This window comes from Ambystoma mexicanum, chromosome 1p (genome assembly GCF_040938575.1).
Source record: "Ambystoma mexicanum isolate Mex_15411 chromosome 1p, UKY_AmexF1_1, whole genome shotgun sequence".
In the NCBI taxonomy this organism is placed as follows: Eukaryota; Metazoa; Chordata; class Amphibia; order Caudata; family Ambystomatidae; genus Ambystoma; species Ambystoma mexicanum.
In genome coordinates this window covers 1,060,593,852-1,060,614,061 of record NC_090921.1, presented here as the reverse complement: position 1 = coordinate 1,060,614,061, position 20,210 = coordinate 1,060,593,852, and the positions used below count along the sequence as shown (strand labels likewise).

At 45.7% G+C, this 20,210-nt stretch overlaps 1 protein-coding gene across 1 annotated transcript in view; it reads left to right on the top strand.

The window, feature by feature from the left end:
• The window catches only part of LOC138567854 (extracellular calcium-sensing receptor-like), a 243,696-nt gene that overhangs the window by 179,720 nt on the left and 43,766 nt on the right, over positions 1–20,210 (top strand). The window contains exon 4 of the mRNA XM_069646350.1: positions 16,697–16,924. Within this exon, the coding sequence (XP_069502451.1) occupies positions 16,697–16,924 (228 nt within the window). The remainder of the gene's footprint in view (positions 1–16,696; positions 16,925–20,210) is intronic.

Genomic DNA, 20,210 nt, shown 5'->3' with positions numbered 1-20,210 from the left:
GTCACACCTCCTGGGAGCATAGTAGCTCCCAGGACTTGTGAAATGGTCACATGGTAGTAACCATGTGACCAACCCAATAAAAGGGACGAGCCAGTTCCGGCTCTTCACTCGACCAAGAACTGACTCCTGCGTGCTTATTGTCAGCACCATGCTGGTACCACGCAGCATGCAGAAGGCCTACTGGCATGGCCCTGCATCCGGATGGTGCCCCTGCTGGGCTACACCGTCCCACTGTCATTGTTGTGCTGTGTGTTCACGGCTATGGTTGCAGCCCTGGCCTGGGTGTGCCCAGGGCAGAGGCTGCTGTGTGCTGGGTGCCCCCAGCCACAATGTCCTATTTCGGTGATCCGGAAAACGCAGGGTGCCCCCTGTGGTCTGTCCTCTGCATGCCTGCAGAGCTGCTGTCTGCCTGATGACCCAGGTGCTAGGGGTGTCCTGCCCGGAAGCCAATGGCCAGGCCGCCACAATGTTGTCCCATATCGTCATGTGGGTGGTCCCACTTCGGGCCCTATGGTTGAAGGGGAAGTGATGTTGGGCTAGGGAGGGGGCGGAGTTACGGCAGTTCACATGTGATCCTTAATAAAGAAGGTTCTTCACAAACGCCTCGCGTGTGTAGCCTTTGTTAATGGAGGCGTATGCCTGGTGCTTGAGGCTGTGACCACAGGAGCGTGGTCCGCTCCTGCCGATTGACAGTAATTCGTAGTAGTGTGCCTAGAGTTAATAAACGAAGCTGGGCATGTAAAAAAACAGAAGCTTGCATATTCAAATTGTTTGTCTGAAGAATTAAGAAAATCCCTTCTGCAGTCACTTCCTTAGGCTCATTCACAAGTCACACCTCTCCCCCCTATGCCCGTTTCCCCATCATGACCTAGATTGCAGCCCCAGGTTCATAGCCGAGATGGGGGCTATGAGCAAGAAGAGAAGTTCGATGTGCCCACATTTATCTAGGCACTATCTGCAAGCGAACAGTTAGAAAAGGCAATACAGCATAGCAATAACAATATTTAGCCTCAGTCGACCTACTCAAGCATCTTAAGTTATGCCATGTTATATGTGCTTATATAGCACTAATGAACTGTGGGTATCAGAGCGCTACCACTAGGTGTAAGCAGGGACATCATTTGGGGGTTGCTAGGGGTCGCCACTGCGACCCCTGAGCTCACCCTGGCTATGCCTGTGGTTTCCCTTCCTACCCCTAAAAAAACATATACATGTATATATATATATATTTTAAAAAATGTAAGCTCCTGGGCTGGCTGTGGCCAGTGCCATGTGGCTCTTTGTTTCTGGAGTGGCTGGATTTTTGTTCAGGGATTGCACAAGTGTGCCACTTTAAGCAGTGATCCTAAATAAGAACAAATAGCAATAAGAAATTATTTGTCTTTCTGGAATTCTATACAAAAATTGCTAGACTCATTAAAGGGGGTGAGTAATTGATTATGTCTGTTCTTAAACATCTCAAGGAAGCCTTTCATCCTTCTGACGTCGATAAATGAGTACCAAAATAGGTTAGGGTGATATTGTATGTATATGTGTTCTATATAAAACACTTAAGCGTAAGTGCTTTATAATAACACATAATTATCATTTGGCCTTGGATGTCTGCTTGCATTCACAGTAATTTGGTAATATGGGCTATACACACTAATATTAACGATACATATGGATACACATGGAGATCCATTCTTGTACGAAACGTATATCACATTATAGTGATATCGTAACCACATTTTTCGTTCGTTGTGTTCTTAGGAACAATGCTATGTGATGCCCCTTCCTGTGCCCTTCGGGGTTGGGTCAAGAGGTCACTGGTCGTGTGATGTCACTTCCGCTACCTCAGGCATTTTGGTGACATGACGTCCCTGTGTGTAAGGTAAAAGCAGCAAGACACGTAGCATTTTTCTTCTCTAGCAGTAGCTTGCACAGTAGTCCAGACTTCTGCACAATAGCTGACCCTATGCACGGTGTGCTCACTATTCAGGAGATGCATGCTTCTTCCTTGTATTTCACATCGCCTGTTTAACTTTCTCCCTTGGTTTAACATGGGAGAGAGGGGGGACAATGGTGCATCACTGTTGTAGCCGCAAAGGGCACACAGAGAAGCTGCACAGTTGGGGGTGAGTGTTGGGCAGTTGTACTACCGTCTGCTGTCTTCAGGGTGCTATGCCGTCGGAGACACTGCCCTGGACCTCTCGATATTGTACGTTAGGGCACTTCCAGCAGCTGCTACATTAAGGGGCAGGTGTGCAGCATTTGTACTGCCTTTGTGCCCGTGGGTGTTATGACAAGGCGTGCATAGCCTGCGCTCTGCTAGAGCAAATGTTCTAGCAGAGCCCAGTGGAATAGCGTACACATCACCTTTAACGCTTCCCTTATACGCCCCTCACCTTCACTCCCCTTCAGTCTTTTAACACAGCCTAAGAGCCTTTTGGGACTGCACAAGGAACCGACATCATAACATTATGGCCTCCATGCTCTGCTTCACTGAATGCTTTTCCTACTCCCTCCCTCAGCAGGTTAAACTTGCTGGCCCCAGGGCAATTCAACAGTTAGACATCCTATCTTTAGCAGTGCAAATTGGCTTCTTAATTCTCCTCGATGACAGGACATAGCACCATGACGTGAAATGCAGGTGTGTGTGTGTGCGTTGGTGTGTGGGGGTGTGTGGGAGTGAGTGTGTCAAATAATTGTGAATGCATGAACTGAAACTAATTTCTCGTTGCTGCCAGAAAATATGTTTGTGTTGGGGTTGGTCAGTGTTGGTGAAAATGAATGTGTGCTTTCACATGTTTCTAATGCAATCGCACATGGTTTTAAAGAGGTTTTTGAAGGATTCCCCAGCTCTTCTACTGCGCAAGCCCCCATTTATCCTTCTGCTGGCAAAGTGTGTAGCTGTGGGTATCAGCTTTGCATTAAACTCATTTGTGTTATGAGAGGTTTTAATGCAAACCCACCATTTTTCTTGCACCAGACTCGGCACTTAAGCAGTGTATGTAGGCGAGAAACAAGATCTCACAGTAGCCTTTTAGGGCCCTAAACATTCCATTTGCTAGTTTATGCTGAGATGGTCACTGAGCATTGTCTAGAATAGTCAGTGGTTTAAAAGAAAGACTAATGTACATGGGAAAAATGCATCGCTTACCTAAATAGAAAAGCTACCCTAAAAGTTATGATTCATTTTGCCTAGCGCACAGCGAAGGGACTTAACACTATTGGACTCAGGCTGATTGCTTCTCCTCTTCCCCACCATTTCTGCTCACCTGATGTTTTCCACAAGCACTTATCTATACACACCCAACTCTAGGCGGTGACACGTCTGTCAGCTGGCTTGACAAAACCCGTTCTCTCCAGGGTCACAGTGAGGGTTTCTTACAGAATATTCTAGTGAAAGCCTCCATACTTGGTGCCCACTTGAGTGCATCTCAAATCCATCAGGTGACCATCTATAGCTAGTACCATGCATTCAGACTCATTGTGATTTGGGCATATTCAAGTGGTGACTCCATTGGAATACTGTTATAAATCCCCATGTTGTCATCTATGTTGGGCTCAGTTCTCAGACACAGACCATCTGTGGAGCCATTGGTTTAGCCCAGGTGGAGCTTTATTATACATAGGTACAAATGTACATGAACCAGTTTCTCTTGTATATGTACAGCTGTACATCTAACAGGACAGGAACATGGATAGGTGGTTTACAAGACAGATAGAAGGAGCAGACCCACCGGCCATCCTAGCATACCCACCTCAGGCTCCCAACTGACACTCATGAAACATTCACTCACAGACCCACTCAACATTCTCCTGAGCTGCTCATCATTCATGCATCAACATTCCAATAGCAAGCACTCCTTGCCAGTGACAATACAAGACTTACAATACAACATCTCCCTTTCATACCACCCATGGAATTACCGTTACCACCACTTTGTCCGGCAGTACTACCGGCCGGATTACAAGTGGCAGTGGCAGTCCCCATTTATTTAGAGTGCATAGGACTCGATAGGGCGTTTCCGTGGCATTTCCATGGCAGCAATTCCACCGAAATTGGGTGGAAAGTTGTCAGAATGCTCCAACTATCCGGCCAACACGTTGGTTGGTGCAGTAATGCAGCAGTATAAGTTAATAGCGCTGCATTTAACCTGCACTGCCCAACCCGTAATGAGTATTGTCTGGTACATATATATTTCTATCACAGTAAAGCCTGTGTTTACACTGATATTTACATTTGTGAAAATTCTCTCATGCTTACCGATAACTAATCACCTTTAAAAAAAACATATCCCTTCCACCACAACCATATTACCATATTACCTCTCCTTCATCACAAGTATCTTTGACCTTCTTTGTTTGTTCATCTGCTGGCTAACCCCTCTTTCTTATCTCCTTCCCACCCCCAAACCTCCTCTTTACTATCCATTGACTAAGATCTGCGACAGCCTGGCAACGTCATAATAAACTTCCTTTATGACATGATTCAGGTGCCCTAAAACCAATTCAGTGGTGATGGGCTCAGTAAAAATATTTTATAATGTCACATAAAACATGACATTGCCTAAAGAAATGTTTAAAGTGTTTCTTGGAAAACATGAACTTGCCGACCTCTCCCAGGTGCAAAAGTCTGGCTCAGCATGGCCAACTGTGAAGCGTTCTTGGGACCGCCCTGAGCTGAATCATTGAACTGCTGCAGTTCGACCACACAGAGCACCCGCATTCGACCCTACTCGACGCCCGCTTGCTGCCAGGGCCTCCAAGAGCCTACGTGCCCAAACTGAGCCTGATCAGCTTGGATCATCGTTCAACACCAGGTTTATTACGTCAGCCCACCAAGAACTGAATCCAGGTACTGGGACCCTGGAGACTGGTTAGGTCACGGTTGCTCCTGCTTTCAACCCAATATCCTTTTTATGGTAGTACCTTACCTATCACCCCTGGAACTAAACTCAGAGTGCTACTTTCTCCAGTTTCTCGCATCGTCTCTGTTCTTCCCTTTGGCTTGGGTTTTTGTATAGTAATCTTTTTTGTTTCCACTTGCAGATGGTGTGTTTCATTAAAGTGTTCATATTTTTATAGAACCTTGATTGGACATTCCCTTTATTTTGGACTGTGGTTCTGTGTTGTTTGGGTCACTACCGGTTCACCTTCACACCCCTATTAAGAGTACAGCCTTCCCTTGGCCGCGTTACCACAAAAGGTGAAGGTGGTATATCTCTTGATTGTCCCTGTTTGCCCTTTATCATTGTGTTGTGTTTTGATTTGTAGACGTGTGAGGCCTGAGTGGGCCTTTTTACCCCTACGCATCCTTGTACCACTGAAAGGAAGAATACAATTCATCACACCCAGACCCTCTGAATGTACGGGGAGTCACGGGAGCATCCCCATGCACACTGTGATGAGTCCCAGAATGTCGTCACTGCTGCTGAATGGGGAGCCCCTTCCCATGAAGCCAATGAGGTCAGGCCACTACTCGATAGTCCCCCTGGGGGTGGTACGGGAAACACTCTTTGGGACCAGTGACGACCACATCAGGAGAACACAGTATTTCCACCAATCCCATGACCCTAGACACCCTTCACACAGTTACCCCACTTCTCAGTCACCTCATTCCTCTTCTCTCCTTCCTTCATACCATATGTACTTTGCAAAAGCAGTTAATGTAAAAAGTACTGAGACGAGGGAGATTCCTAATGAGTTACCACACCAGTATTCATGTAATCCTGAGACGAGGTAGATTCCTAGTGAGTCTCCACACCCACACTCCTTTAATACTGAGACGAGGAGGTGCTGCAGAACAATTCTGAGTTACCGTTGGAGCCACTTTTATTAGTCTTGTGGTTCAGAGACATTGATTGGAAGAAACAGAATAAAAACCAAGGAAGGACTTGACAGATCGTCAAGCAATCCTTGGAGGAGCCAGGAGGAACCAGATGTACAGACAGGTATTGACCGGGACGCTAAGGAGAACAGTAGAGAGTCATAGGGTGGTCCAGGATTCCAGGACTGCACAAACCATGAGCGAACTAGACTGCTGGGCACCCCAGAGGCCCGGGAAGCGTGGTAGCTGGAAGCCACGTTAGACCAGAATGTGGGAGGATTGTGGAGCCACTGCAGAGCAGGGGAAGCTCAGAGAAGGCACCGGAGTCCCACGAACGATCCTAGAGACTGCCACAGAGCCGACTACCATGCGGCCTGCAGAAAGAGGTACGTGGATAGTCGGAAGACTGTGGTGGCTCAAGAAAGTTGTGGCAAAACTTGGGGAAAACGGTCTGGGACCCAAATACAAGAAAAGGGTAGCAAAGCAGTACACAGAGCTGTACTATGGCTTGGCAGGAAAGTGAACCAAGTCTTGGGAAAGCCAAACTAAGGTTGAATTTGTGAGTCTGGGACTCGCACCAAAATAACGAGAACTGGGACTTATTGAACAATTCCTACAGTGCTTGACAGGTTAGTAAACGAAGCCTGTATCACCCACCACAGCCTGGTAAGCCTCTAGGCCAATATGTTTTGTCGCAATACCTGGTGAGAGGGAACAACGTTTGCCCACAAGGGTTAAAGACCCAACACAGTTTTTTTCTCCTGCTAAGAGTGTGACTCTTTTTCCCACTCTTAGGCATGTTTGCTATGTGTGTTCTAGGCTATTTTTGTGTGTGTAATGTCTTTGGGGTTATCTCAAACTCATAGAAACCATCTTTTTACACATGTCTTACACAGCACCCTCCGTGCAGTAACACAGGGGTGTCGTAGCAACCTCCAAACATAGACTCCATAGCTTGGGATTGACTACTGTCTCCCAGGGCATGTAAAGTCCCCATTGACTTTACTAGTCAAATATTATGAACTAAACCAGTACAGACAATCTTACTATGGAAGTACTTAAAAGGGTTAATAGCTTTTCCCCGGTGTTCATTTTCGAGAGGGTACCGTACAGTCCCTCTCTCAAAAGTTTCTGGCTGGTGGCAGTGGTTACTACCGAAAATATTCGACCGCAAATATTTCCCAATGGGATTTCCCCATTGTTCGAGGCTACCACATTTTCTGACAGCCTCTTACATACCGCCGGTTTTATTATTAACTTTACTCCGGTAGGTTTTATTTGCCAGAAATTTGATATAAATTCTTTCTCGTGTCTTTCTCTAAACTCCTAATCCAGGTCGGGGATCCTTTGTTCATCCTTTTGGCAGGCTTCTGCCCAGAAGCCCTCCTTTCGGTGCCACTGAGTCTGGGGTGGGTCCATTGTGTGGGAGGAGGAGTAGGGCCCCTGGACAGTGTTGCTGCAGCAACTCATGGCGCACTCTAACCTGATAGGCTAGAGGGTCTCCCGCCAAGGTGACCACTCCACTGTGTGAGTGACAGCTAGGCTGTATGAATGGGGATCTTTTTGCATAAAAGCAGGGTCCTGAGGACTGGAAGAGCAAGACGTCGCCACTGGAACTACGGGACCGAAGGGGAGAGAAGCCAAAGACATGTGCAACGACTGAACAACCGGTGAAGCCCTGCTGCAGCGTCTCACCACTTTTCTCCACACGACGAGAGGAGATCTTCATCTGAAAGAGCTTTCTTTCCTTGAGCTGGTGGGGCCAACCAGTTTGCCAATCGCCTTCTCGGACCTGCCTTGGTCGAATCACCAGTGCCCAGCACTTGGAGACCAGATAGCCAGGCAGCCATCCACCCGGACCGCGATTTAACGGAGCGTACCTTTTATTCGTTGGGCAGCACAGCGGCTGGTTTCATCCCTTGGTAGTGCAGTAACTCGAACCTTGCTCCACGACGAGAAACCCTCTTCCTCTGCTGGATCCCCCGAACTGCAGGAACTACCAGGAACAACCGCCACCGCAGGAGCCTCTTCTTCATTCTAAAGTACTTTGTTCCGCCAGGCCTCCCTTTTCGTGTGGTAGCGCTAAAGGTTTTTTAAATCCTTTACCTACCTGTTGGGTTGGCTGCCCCTATCGTCTAACATTGTCTTTTCACCTTCTGCATCCACCTTTCAAAATCGTTAACCAAAGACTTGACTGCAGCTACAAGAACATTTTGCTCCTAAACTCTTTGTCCTGTACCACTGACTCTGGCACAGGCCTATTGACTCTGGCTAAATTTGTTAGAACTGCCCTCTCTAGATTGAATCTCAGCTAGAACTGTGTGGTGCACCTGCTTCTTATAACCAGCTTTTCCTTCCCACTTTCAAAACTTGTGAAGGGCCATTTTGCTCGGTTTTCATTTAAGTATTCTCTATGCTAAAGTACTGCCTTGCCTAAACTTGTTCACAAACTTATGGGGAAGTGTTGCTAAGGTGCCTAAGAAGATATTCCTGTATAACTTGTGCTTTCCCTCCCTTGTGAGAAATCGCTAGAGTGCCATTTGTGTTTGGTTTTCACTGTGCCGTTTTGCTCAGTTTTCACTCGTGCTCAAACTTGTCTACAATTTAACTAGGGAGTTGTATATACTTTTCTTGACTGATTTTAACTTGCTTTATTAACTGTGATTAATGTGTTAAACTAGAAGTGTGTAAAATAATTATATATATTCGTTTAATGCAAAGCTTTGGTGAGTGTTTCCATGTATCATAGTACTGCAACCCTATTGTGTAAACCCTGAATACTGCTCATCTCCCTCTTGAGATAAGTCTGACTGCTTAGCCACAGCTACCAACTAAATCTTTGTGGTACGGACTGATACCAAAGGGGATTTATTGCTCATACCTGTAGTCTTAATCTGCAGTAGTGCTCCCCAAGGGAACTGCACAGGATTCTGCCTAACACTGGTGTACAGCGGTGAGGATAAAAGTATTAGATTTACATTATAGAGTGCTGCTAGTACCTTGGTTCAATTAACCACAAGGCTAACAATCACAAAAAGTTTATTTTAAACAAAGTCAAAGTATGGAAAGTTACAGCCAGGAGACCCTCCTTACTAAAACTGCTGATTATCTAAAAGATCTGTTCAGACAGAAAGGTTTTCCTGTCAAAGGCAAGAAAACAGAAATGATTGATAAACTGTTAGAAAAACAGTGTCTGGATAGTGGTGCTGTAGGGCCTCCTACTCCAGCAAATGAAGCAATCACTGAGGATGATAATGGTGAAGATGTTATTGTTGAAACAGATGAGGAAGAGGAGGATAACAATGTCACCCCCTCTGGCCCTCTGCCTGCTCAAAGGCCTCAGCCTGTAGCTACTGGACCCTTATCAGGTCCCACATTAAGTCCTGAATGTATCACTCTAGAAAAAATTAGACTTGAACTAGAATTCAAATGAATTAGTGCCCAAACTGAACAGAGACATCAAGAATTAAGGCTCAAAGAATTAGAGCTCAATCATGAGCTTGAGATGAAGAAATTGTCTTTGGAAAAAGCTTCTCGCCCCGAATCCTCTAGATCTTCCAGTTCAAAAAGACCCCGGATGCCTAAAGAGATTGTGGGTATGTATGAGCCTAAGTTGGATGTATTAGATTGGTTAGCTATGTTTGAATATAATCATGGGCTCCAGGATATCACAGGGAATCAGTTGATCCCCTGGTTATTCTCTAGGCTCCCCCCCTGTTGCATCTGATGTGGTAATGGAGTTGGGGGAGGTGGATAGGATGGATTATGAATGTGTGAAACTAGCTTTGATAGCTAGATTTGGGAAGACTCCTTCCCAGTACCTTAAGAGGTTTAGGACCCTCAAAAAGCATGATAGTACCCCTTGGGCTACTTGGGTGAATGAGTGTTTGAAGAACTTAGAGGGATGGATTAAGGGTTACAGAGTTAACACTTATGAAGGAATGATAAATCTTGTAATTTTGGGGTCTATCTATGATGCCTGCTCTCCTGAGCTCAGACACCACTTGGCTGATTCGAAAGAACTAGATTCTAAGAAACTGGCTAAGGCTGCTGACTTGTGGGTTGCCAACACGGCCACTCACAAGGATTCAGGGGTCACTCAGAATAAGGATGAGGGAAAGCAGCCTAAGAAAGACAACAACGAGAATTCAACTAATTCCAATTCCAAAGAGGCCCCACACAAAATTCTAAGGGTAAGCCCCAAGTCAAACCTAATCAGGCTAGTGTACCTGCTGGTCCCAGACGAGAAGGAGGTCAGAACAAGCCACCATTCATAAAGACATTTGGGAAATGTTATGTTTGTGGCTCTACTGATCATGGGAAAGGGGATCCCAGATGTAAGGGTAAACCTTCAAAGGTCCACACTGTCTCCTTAGCCTTCGCTCCAGAGGAGGAAGTAAAATGGCCAGTGGAAACTTTCAACTACTTTCTGAAGACCCCATCAGAGTCTCAGCTAGTGTATCTTTAGTATCCCTAGGGTTGTGAGAACAACAGAATTTAGATGTGTATAATTCTATCCCTCCTAATACTAAAGAGTATTATGAAGACAGTGTCCTAGTAAATGGTCAGAAGACCCCTGCTATTAGAGACACTGGGGCCAGCATAACTGTGGTGGATGAATCTTTTTTAAAGGTGGAGGATGCTGCTAAGGCACCCAAATGCCTCACCAAGTTAGCTGGAGGGCCTGTGCAGATGCTTCCCCAATTACCAGCTCTAATCCAGTGCAATGAAATGACTGTGAGGATACCTGTTAGTGTGCAATCTGAAGTACCTGGAAGGGTTCTTTTAGGGAATGACCTGAAGGAACTGGGGGTAGTGTCCAGTACTCCCAGACCTCCCAGCAAAAGATTGCAGGAACTCACCAGACCTGCAAGGGAGGGGACCTTGAGGGGTTCTCCTGAGGAGAGACTAGAGGAAGAAATCACTCCTACTCCACTGGAGCTACTAACTGCTATTTCAAAGCAACCAGAAGCAAAGGGGAACCCAAGACTTCCAAGAAGAAACTAGCATAAAGTATGCCAGTGCTTCCAACCAGGAAATCTCCTAGGTTGTCAAAAATCACGCCTGTGATTTCTCCTCCAGCTGAGACTGAGAGTGAGGTACCACCCTGTGTGGTTGAACTAGAGCCTGAGGACTCAGATCTAGTGGAAGGCCAGGAACTCATTGGAGATCTTGACCCTGTGGACCATCCTGAGCTGCAGTCTTTACTGGCAGAAGGTGGCCCCAACAGGGCAGACTTCAGTAGGGGACAACGAGAATGTCCAACTCTGGAAGGTCTTTGCCACCGGGCAGCTTCTCAGCTTGCAGGGCAAGAGCCTGTGAAGTATAGGTTACACTGGGAAGATGGCCTCTTCTTCAGTGAACCGACAGAGTCTATCCCTGGAGACTACAAAAGACTTGTAGTGCCCCAAGAAAACATACTCCAATTCTTGCAACTAGCCCATGAGATACCTTTGGCTGGTCACTTGAGTTTCAAGAAGACCAAGGAAAGGCTCTCTCTCTACTTTTATTGGCCTAAAATGGGGGCTGAGGTAGATAAGTATTGCAAGAGTTGCCACACTTACCAAGCTTCTGGTAAAAGTGGCTCCAAGAATGTGGCACCAGTAGTGCCTCTCCCTGTGGTGGGAGTAACATTTGAGAGGGTCAGAATTGACATTGTTGGTCCCCTTGATCCTCCAACATCTTCAGGCAACAGGTTTATACTTGTTGTAGTAGAGCATGCTACTAGATACCCTGAAGCAATTCCTATGAGAACTGTTACAGCTCAGGCTGTAGCTAATGCCCTCCTTCGTATTTTTACCAGGGTTGGGTTTCCTAAGGAGGTAATATCAGACGGGGTCAAATTTTATGTCCCACTACATGAAGGCCATGTTGAAAAACTGTGGAGTTACCTACAAGTTCTCAACAGCATACCACCCTCAGACAAATTGGTTGGTAGAACGGTTCAACAGAACCATGAAGAGCATGATAGGAGCTTTAGAGGATCCCCTTAAGAAAAAGTGGGATCTCCTACTGCCATGCCTTCTCTTTGCATAAAGATAAGTCCCTCAGGAGGGAGTGGGTTACAGTCCATTCAAACTTCTCTATGGCCATCCGGTCAGAGGTCCATTGGCCCTGATCAAGGAGGGGTTGGAGAGTGCTCCTTCCCCCACCCCAGTCAGAGTCACTGGCTATGTGATAGGACTCCGGAGGAGAATGTCCCACATGATGGCTGAAGCAAGTGACAACTTGAAAGCAGGTCAGGCTCTGGTGAAGCATTGGCATGACCAAAAGACAACATGGTTGAGTTCGTTCAAGACCAGCTAGTTCTTGTTATGGTACCAACAAGGCAGAGGGCCTTGCTGGACAAATGGATGGGGCCCTTCAAGGTTGTGGGAAAACTTGGAGAGGTGAACTATCTGGTGGACTTAGGTAATCCTAAGGAGGCTCCTAGAGTCTTTCACACCAACCATCTAAAAGCTTATGTCTCAAGACCAGAACGGAGAGCTTTGCTTCTAGCTTCAGTTCAAGAGGAGGAGGAGAGTGAACCTCTACCTGACCTCCTCAGAGGCAAACCTTTAGATGAGAAAGTAGAAGGAGTTAATCTCTCTTCTAATCTGACACCTGAACAACAAGAGGAGTGCAAAGTTTTGTTAAATCAATTTGCCCCTCTGTTTTCTCTAGCACCAGCCTTGACCCCTTGGGGCCAGCATGATATCAATACTGGTGACTGTTTACCTGTCAAAAGCAGGGGTTACAGGATGTCAGAAAATGTCAGAACCCACATCAAAGGAGAGGTCAACAAGATGCTTGATCTCGGGGTAATAGATCCTTCTACTAGTCCATGGTCTAGCCCAGTTGTGTTAGTACCAAAGGCAGGATCCAAGGAGTTGAGATTCTGTGTGGACTATAGAGCCCTAAATGCAGTCACTAAGACTGATGCCCATCCTTTGCCAAGGACAGATGAGCTGGTGGATGGACGTGGCTCAGCCAAATTCCTCAGCACATTTGATCTCACGTCAGGCTATTGGTAAATAGCCCTGACTGACCATGCCAAGGAGAAAACTGCATTCTCCACCCCAGTTGGCTTATACCAGTTTAAGGTTATGCCTTTTGGATTAAAGAATGCACCTGCTACATTCCAAAGGATGGTTAATCAGGTTCTGTATGGGATGGAGGACTTCTGCATGGCATACTTGGATGACATTGCAGTGTTCAGCCCTACTTGGAAAGAACATGTTGACCACCTAGGATATGTTTTGCAGGCTCTTGAACAGGCTCATCGGACCATAAAGGCAAGCAAATGTCAAATTGGTCAGAGTAAAGTGGTCTACCTTGGGCATGAGGTAGGAGGAGGTGAAATAAGGCCTTTGCTCAGCAAGATTGAAGCTGTGCAAAATTGAACAACCCCTTCTACTCAAACCCAAGTGAGAGCCTTCCTAGGCCTCACTGGGTACTACAGGAATTTCATTGAGAACTATGGGTCTATAGCTTCTCCTCTGAATGTAATCTCCTCTCCAAAATTCCCTAAAAATGTCAAATGGAATGAAGAGTGCAATCAGGCCTTTGAAAGCCTGAAGAAAGCCCTTTGTCAAGCTCCAGTTCTCAGAGCTCCTGACTACCACCAACCCTTCATTGTGCAGACAGATGCTTCTAAAATAGGTATAGTTGCAGTCCTCAGTCAAATGGATGAGAAAGGTAGGGAGCACCCCATTTGCTTCATCAGTAGAAAACTGAAGGAACTGGAAACAAGGTGGGCAACTATTGAGAGAGAATCTTTTGCCATTGTGTGGTCATTGAAGAAGTTTAGACCATACTTGTATGGATCTACTTTCATCATTCAAACTGACCACCAACTCTTGAGATGGTTGAGGCAAATGAAAGGGGAAAACCTAAAAGTGCTAAGATGGTCAATCTGCCTCCAAGGGTTTGATTTTACCATTGAGCACAGGTCAGGATGTCACCACCAAAATGCTGATGGTCTCTCTAGGATGTTTATAACTGACTAGAGGTAATAGACTCATCCAGGAGTGGATTAGATCCTCCTGTCCCTTAGTTTGGGGGCGGGGGAGTGGGCGAGTGTAATGGAGAGTTCTCCTTCTATGGCTAATTTCCCTTAACTATAGAGTCCCCCAGCAGCTTTGCTGGATTTGAAGGTTTTTTTTTTTTCTCCTGTTAAAAGTGTGACTCTTTTTCCCACTCTTAGGCATGTTTGCTATGTGTGTTCTAGGCTATTGTTTGTGTTTAATGTCTATTGGGCTTATCTCACCCTCATAGAAACCATCTTTTTACACTTGTGTTACACAGCACCCTCCGTGCAGTAACACAGGGGTGTCGTTGCGACCCCCAAACATAGACTCTATACCCTGGGACTGACTACTGTCTCCCAGGGCATGTAAAGTCCCCATTGACTTTACTAGTTAACTATTATGAACTAAAACAGTACAAACCATCTTACTATGGAGGTACTGAAAAGGGTTAATAGCTTTTCCCTGGTGTTCATTTTCGAGAGGGTACCGTTCAGTCCCTCTCTCAAAGGTTTCTGGCTGGTGGCAGTGGTTACTACCGAAAATATTCGACCGCAAATATTTCCTAATGGGATTTCCCTATTGTTCGAGGCTACCACATTTTCTGACAGCCTCTTACATACCGCCGGTTTATTTTATTATGAACTTTACTCCGGTAGGTTTTATTTGCCAGAACTTTGATATAAATTCTTTCTCGTGTCTTTCTCTAAACTCCTAACCCAGGTGGGGGATCCTTTGTTCGTCCTTTTGGCGGGCTTCTGCCCAGAAGCCCTCCTTTCGGCGCCACTGAGTCTGGGGTGGGTCCATTGTGTGGGGGTGGGAGTAGGACCCCTGGACAGGGTTGCCGCAACAACTCATGTCGCACTGTAACCTGATAGGCTGGAGGGTCTCCCGCCAAGGTGACCACTCCACTGTGTGAGTGACAGCTAGGCTGTATGAATGGGGATCTTTTTGCATAAAAGCATGGTCCTGAGGACTGGAAAAGCAAAACTTCACCGCTGGAACTACAGAACCGAAGGGGAGAGAAGCCAAAGGCATCTGCAACGACTGAATCACCAGTGAAGCCCTGCTGCAGCGTCTCACCACATTTCTCCACACGACGAGAGGAGATCTTCATCTGAAAGAGCTTTCTTCCCTTGAGCTGGTGGGGCCAACCAGTTTGCCAATCGCCTTCTCGGACCTGTCTTGGTTGAATCGCCAGTGCCCAGCACTTGGAGGCCGGATAGCCAGGCAGCCATCCACCCGGACCGCGATTTAAAGGAGCGTACCTTTTATTCGTTGGGCAGCACCGCAGCTGTTTTCATCCCTGGGTAGTGCCTCCACGACGAGACCTCCTCTTCATCTGCTGGATCTCACGAACTGCAGGAACTACCAGGAACAACTGCCACCGCAGGAGCCTCGTCTTCATTCTAAGGTACTTTGTTTCCGCCAGGCCTCCCTTTTCGTGTGGTAGCGCTAAAGGTGTTTTAAATCCTTTACCTACCTGTTGGGTTGGCCGCCCCTACTGCTAACATTGTCTTTTCACCTTCTGCATCCACCTTTCGAAATCGTTAACCAAAGACTTGACTGCAGCTAGAAGAACATTTTGCTCCTAAACTCTTCGTCCTGTACCACTGACTCTGGCACAGGCCTATTGACTCTGGCTAAATGTGGTAGAACTGCCCTCTCTAGATTGATTCTCAACTAGAACTGTGTGGTGCACCTGCTCATATTGTCACCTTTCCTTCCCACTTTCAAAACTTGTGAAGTGCCATTTTGCTCGGTTTTCATTTAAGTATTCTCTATGCTAAAGTACTGTCTTGCCTAAACTTTTTCACAAACTTATTGGGAAGTGTTGCTAAGGTGCCTAAGAAGATATTCCTGTATAATTTGTGCTTTCCCTCCCTTGTGAGAAATTGCTAGAGTGCCATTTGTGTTTGGTTTTCACTGTGCCATTTTGCTCAGTTTTCACTCTTGCTCAAACTTGTCTACAATTTAACAAGGGAGTTGTGTATACTTTTCTTGACTGATTTTAACTTGCTTTATTAACTGTGAATAATGTGTTAAACTAGAAGTGTGTCAAATAAATTATATATATATTCTTTTTAATACAAAGCTTTGGTCAGTGTTTTCTTGTATCATAGTACTGCAACCCTATTGTGTAAAACCTGAATATTGCTCATCTCCCTCTTGAGATAAGTCTGACTGCTTAGCCACAGCTACCAACTAAATCTTTGTGGTACGGACTGATACCAAAGGGAATTTATTGCTCATACCTGTAGTCTTAATCTTCTGTAGTGCTCCCCAAGGCAACAAAACAGGATTCTGCCTAACAGGGTATGAAAAAAACAACGGTTTCGGTGGATTATAAAGCCTTCAGGGCTACTCGCCTAAATTGCAGCATTTTAGCTGCTGCCTACTAGCACTCCTGCCTAGAAAATCTCTATAACATGTCTATCTTGCTGAAAGATCTAAGGGTGAGGTGAATCTAAAGGTGCTCGGGTATGAGCACTGCTCTATAGAAATATGTGTGTGTATCACTGTAGGAAAATGTTTGGTCTTTGAACTAGAAATGAATTTAAGATGCAAATAGGTGACTCAACGTAAGGGTCACTTGAGGACTAAAACTAGTGGACACTCATTGCACTTATCACAGATTAAGAGCTATGTAGAGTGGGATTTACACAGTCCTATAGAGCAGCATGCATGGACATGTGAAAGGGCTCAGGACAAAGGTGGGAAGAGCACATGATCATGGGTGCTTGGCGCAGCTCCTCTCCTGCTCCCCATTCTCATATGACCTGGTAACCTATAGGCAAGAATGGACAGGCCGCGGTCTGCAGGAGGCACAGCCCGGTTGACTCACTACTCTCTTTTGCCTGTTTTTCTCTTTTAGCTGCTCCATTATGTGAAGCATGTGCATTTTAAAAACAACGCTGGGGAAGAGGTCTTTTTTGACAAGAATGGAGATGTGCCCCTCTTTGTGGACGTTCTGAACTGGCAGATGTTTCCAAACGGAAGCAGTAGGTACGTCAACGTTGGCAAATATGATGCCCGCTTACCACGGGGCCAGGAGCTTGTGATCGATGAGAGGAGAATCATGTGGAGTGGAGGGCAAATCCAGGTAAGAGAACAACAGCATTCAAATATACCTCTGACCTAAGCAGCAAGTCAAATAGGTTTAGAAAGTAAAAAGCATGAAGATCACCCAGGCTTAGAAGCTCAGGTAGTCTTTATTCTATTAAAGACGCAGAGGCGAGAATTGTGCTTTAACATTCTTTACTCTTGCTCTCCAGCACTTTCAACTTACAAAATGTAACCATAATAAAAAACTAATAAAGGTCCTTTTCTTTTTTTTGTTTTGTGCATCTGGCCTACAAATCCCTACATCCATTCCCACTGCTGTACTCCACTCAGAACTCCCTGCCTCTCATATGCCACTTCCTGCAGGGTGCCTTCCTCTTTCTTGAACTGATCTCAATAGTCCCAAGATGAACTGTCTCTGAGGCAACTAAGACTAGGCCAACTGGAATACGTGGCCCGCTCTCAACTACGAACCTGATCCGACTTTAACAACTCCTTGATGAATCCAATACTAGATCCCTCCTGCGCTCTGCGGCGGTCAATCGGTCTTCTGCTCTTCCCCTACGTGAGAAACCAAACATCATATTAGGGTGGGAATACGCAGACATCAGAGTACAAATCAGCACAATACAAAACGTGATACACATTATCTCATATCCCTGCTGCGTATGCCGGGTGGGAATAATGCTTGCCTCTGTGTATTTAATAGAATCAAGACTACCTGCGCCACTACGCCTGGGTAATCTTCATTCTATTTCAAGACCAGAGTCGAGCATTATGCTTGCTCAAAGCTAGTCACAACTGTGGCTGCTACTGACATCACTGGCTTAAAGTAAAAATCCCCAAAGGAGGAATCATTAGACCAATCTACTGCTCGCAATATGTCTTGCAGGCTTGCTCCTGCTGTGAACGCTTTAGAAGCCATTGCACCCCTTACTGAGTGTGCCCCAAAGGCGGACAGATCCACGCCCGCCTGCTTTATCACTTCTCTGGCCCATCTGGTTATAGTCGCCGAAGCCACCGCTTTTAAGGGTTTTCTTCATGCTATAAGCAGCTGGGTCACCCCGGGAGGTCTAAACTCTTCTGTCCTGTGCTCTACTCTTTGATGCATGGGCCTACGTATAGTTTGGGCTGCCCCAGTAAATACAGGTAGGAAATAACTCTAGAATTAGAAAGACAGTATTGGAGGTAAGTTGAAAGTGCCAATCCCATGCATTGAACTCTGTATCGTTTCCGAAAAGTCTTTGAGCGAAGTGGGTTCATTCCAAATTTATTCTGATTTGAAAAAAGTGCACCAGCCGACACGTGTTTCGACCCTCCGGGTCGTTATCAAGGCTGTACATATATAAATAATAGTATAAACAGGTGTTGCAACATAAACAATTGGAGTGTATACGAAGTACAAGCCAGAAATAGACATGTAACAGGGGCATCACATTTAAACAGTGAGAAAATCCCAACATAACCAAATGGAATTGGATACATTCATCAAACCATTGGTAAAAAATAATAAATTAAAAGGACAAATTGATCATACAGATGAATCGGTAACCATACCATGGTTCAGAAGGATGTTGGTTGGCATCATGGGAATTGTAGTGACCATGAAAAGAAAACAGCAAATAGCATTGAGAGTGCAAAATAAAATTGAATGCATTGAGCAAAGGATGTTAAGTAACAATGGTTTTGCAGTAGCATACATATGGAAACATCACATGGGCATAGAGCAAAATGTGAATAAGTTGAGGTTTAAAAGTGGTGGAAAGCCAGAAAAATAGAAAGACTACACGTTTTAAGGTGAATGAGTGCGAGTCGACAAAATGAAAAGAACCAGAAATGTAATGGGGTAAACAGTAGCCCTAATGGAAACAAAAACCCCCACACCAGCGTGTGTCAGTGTGGCTTCCACAAGTCCATAATAAAGTTGGAATTGCGTGAATTGGGTAAATAGCAGCTGTGTAGCAGCGTGGGCATACATTGTGGTATCTATATAAGAGAGAAAGACATACCGTCTGTCTTAATGAGCGACACATGCCACTAATGGCATGTAGGCAGGGTCAAAGCAGGAGTGCTAGCAACCTGCATAGAGATAAGCATCAAGTGAGCACGCTAATAGTAGCCAGGAACCCAGGAGATAGAGTAACGGGAAAATGAAAATGACTTACCCTGATTGTAATATGTTTAAGATAATATAAATTGTAAGTTGCTATCTCGATAAAGTGTAGGGAATACTTTCTTTCAGTTTCTGTTTTTTGACACCTACTAGGGGGTACCATATGGAGTGTTTCTGACACAGCCTATCCCGCCAACAAAAAATGTATTTTGTATCATACTTACCTGTGGCAATACCAGCAAGCACACTGTTTATTATAATGGCCCCTAGATTCTACTACTAACTCTAGAATTAGTTTGTGTACTTCTTACTATATTGAAAGCTACTCCTTTTGGAGAGAACAGTTTTCTGTTCACTTCTAAAGCCCTGGTCTCAGACACTAGTCTGCATGAAACCAGACACTGCAGCATGGCCATCTTACCCGACAGCTTGGCCAAAGATAAATCCTCATTGCGAGGCCAGGCTAGAATTAGCTCCAGCACTGTGTTAACATTCCAGAAATACGCGTATTTCAGCATCTCTGGGGATTGCATCTTCACTCCCCTCAACAGTCTGACTCCTGCTGGGTACTCCCCCACCAACCTCTTGTCTATCAAGTCACGTCCTGCTGAAATTGCTAATCTATGAAATCCCAGCGTCCTGAATGCTTTAACCTCTTCTGCCAGGGCTGCTAGGCAGTTAAGCACCTGGACCAAAGGGGGCAGAAACGGGATGAACGTTATGTCTGCACTTATGCAAGGACTCCCCCTTCTGCTTGCTTCCTAAAATTTTTGCTAGCACCCTTGCGAAGGGGGGGAAAGCATAGTGCCTCGTACCGCCCCAGTTGTGCAGAAACGTGTCCGTCCCCAGGGCATCACGATCCAGCCTCCAGCTGAAAAGTCTGAGCCTCTGAGTGTTCTGTCTGGACACAAATAGACTGTTATGTCTAGCGGTCCCCAGACCATCCAGTCGCTGGCATCTAGAAGGTACCTGGAGATCCTGTCTGCTGTCAAATTCTGCTCCCCGAGGAGGTACTCTGCTTTGATTGAATCTCGGTTCTCCAGGCAGAAACGCCAGAGGTCTTTTGCCAGCTTGCCCAGCATCCTGGCCTTCATTCCTCCCAGGTGGTTTATATACCTTACGGCAGACACATTGTCCATCTTGAGCAGAACAAAGCAGTTTGCTTTCCATTTGGTGAATGTCTTTATCGCAAATTACCCACTAAGAGTTCCAG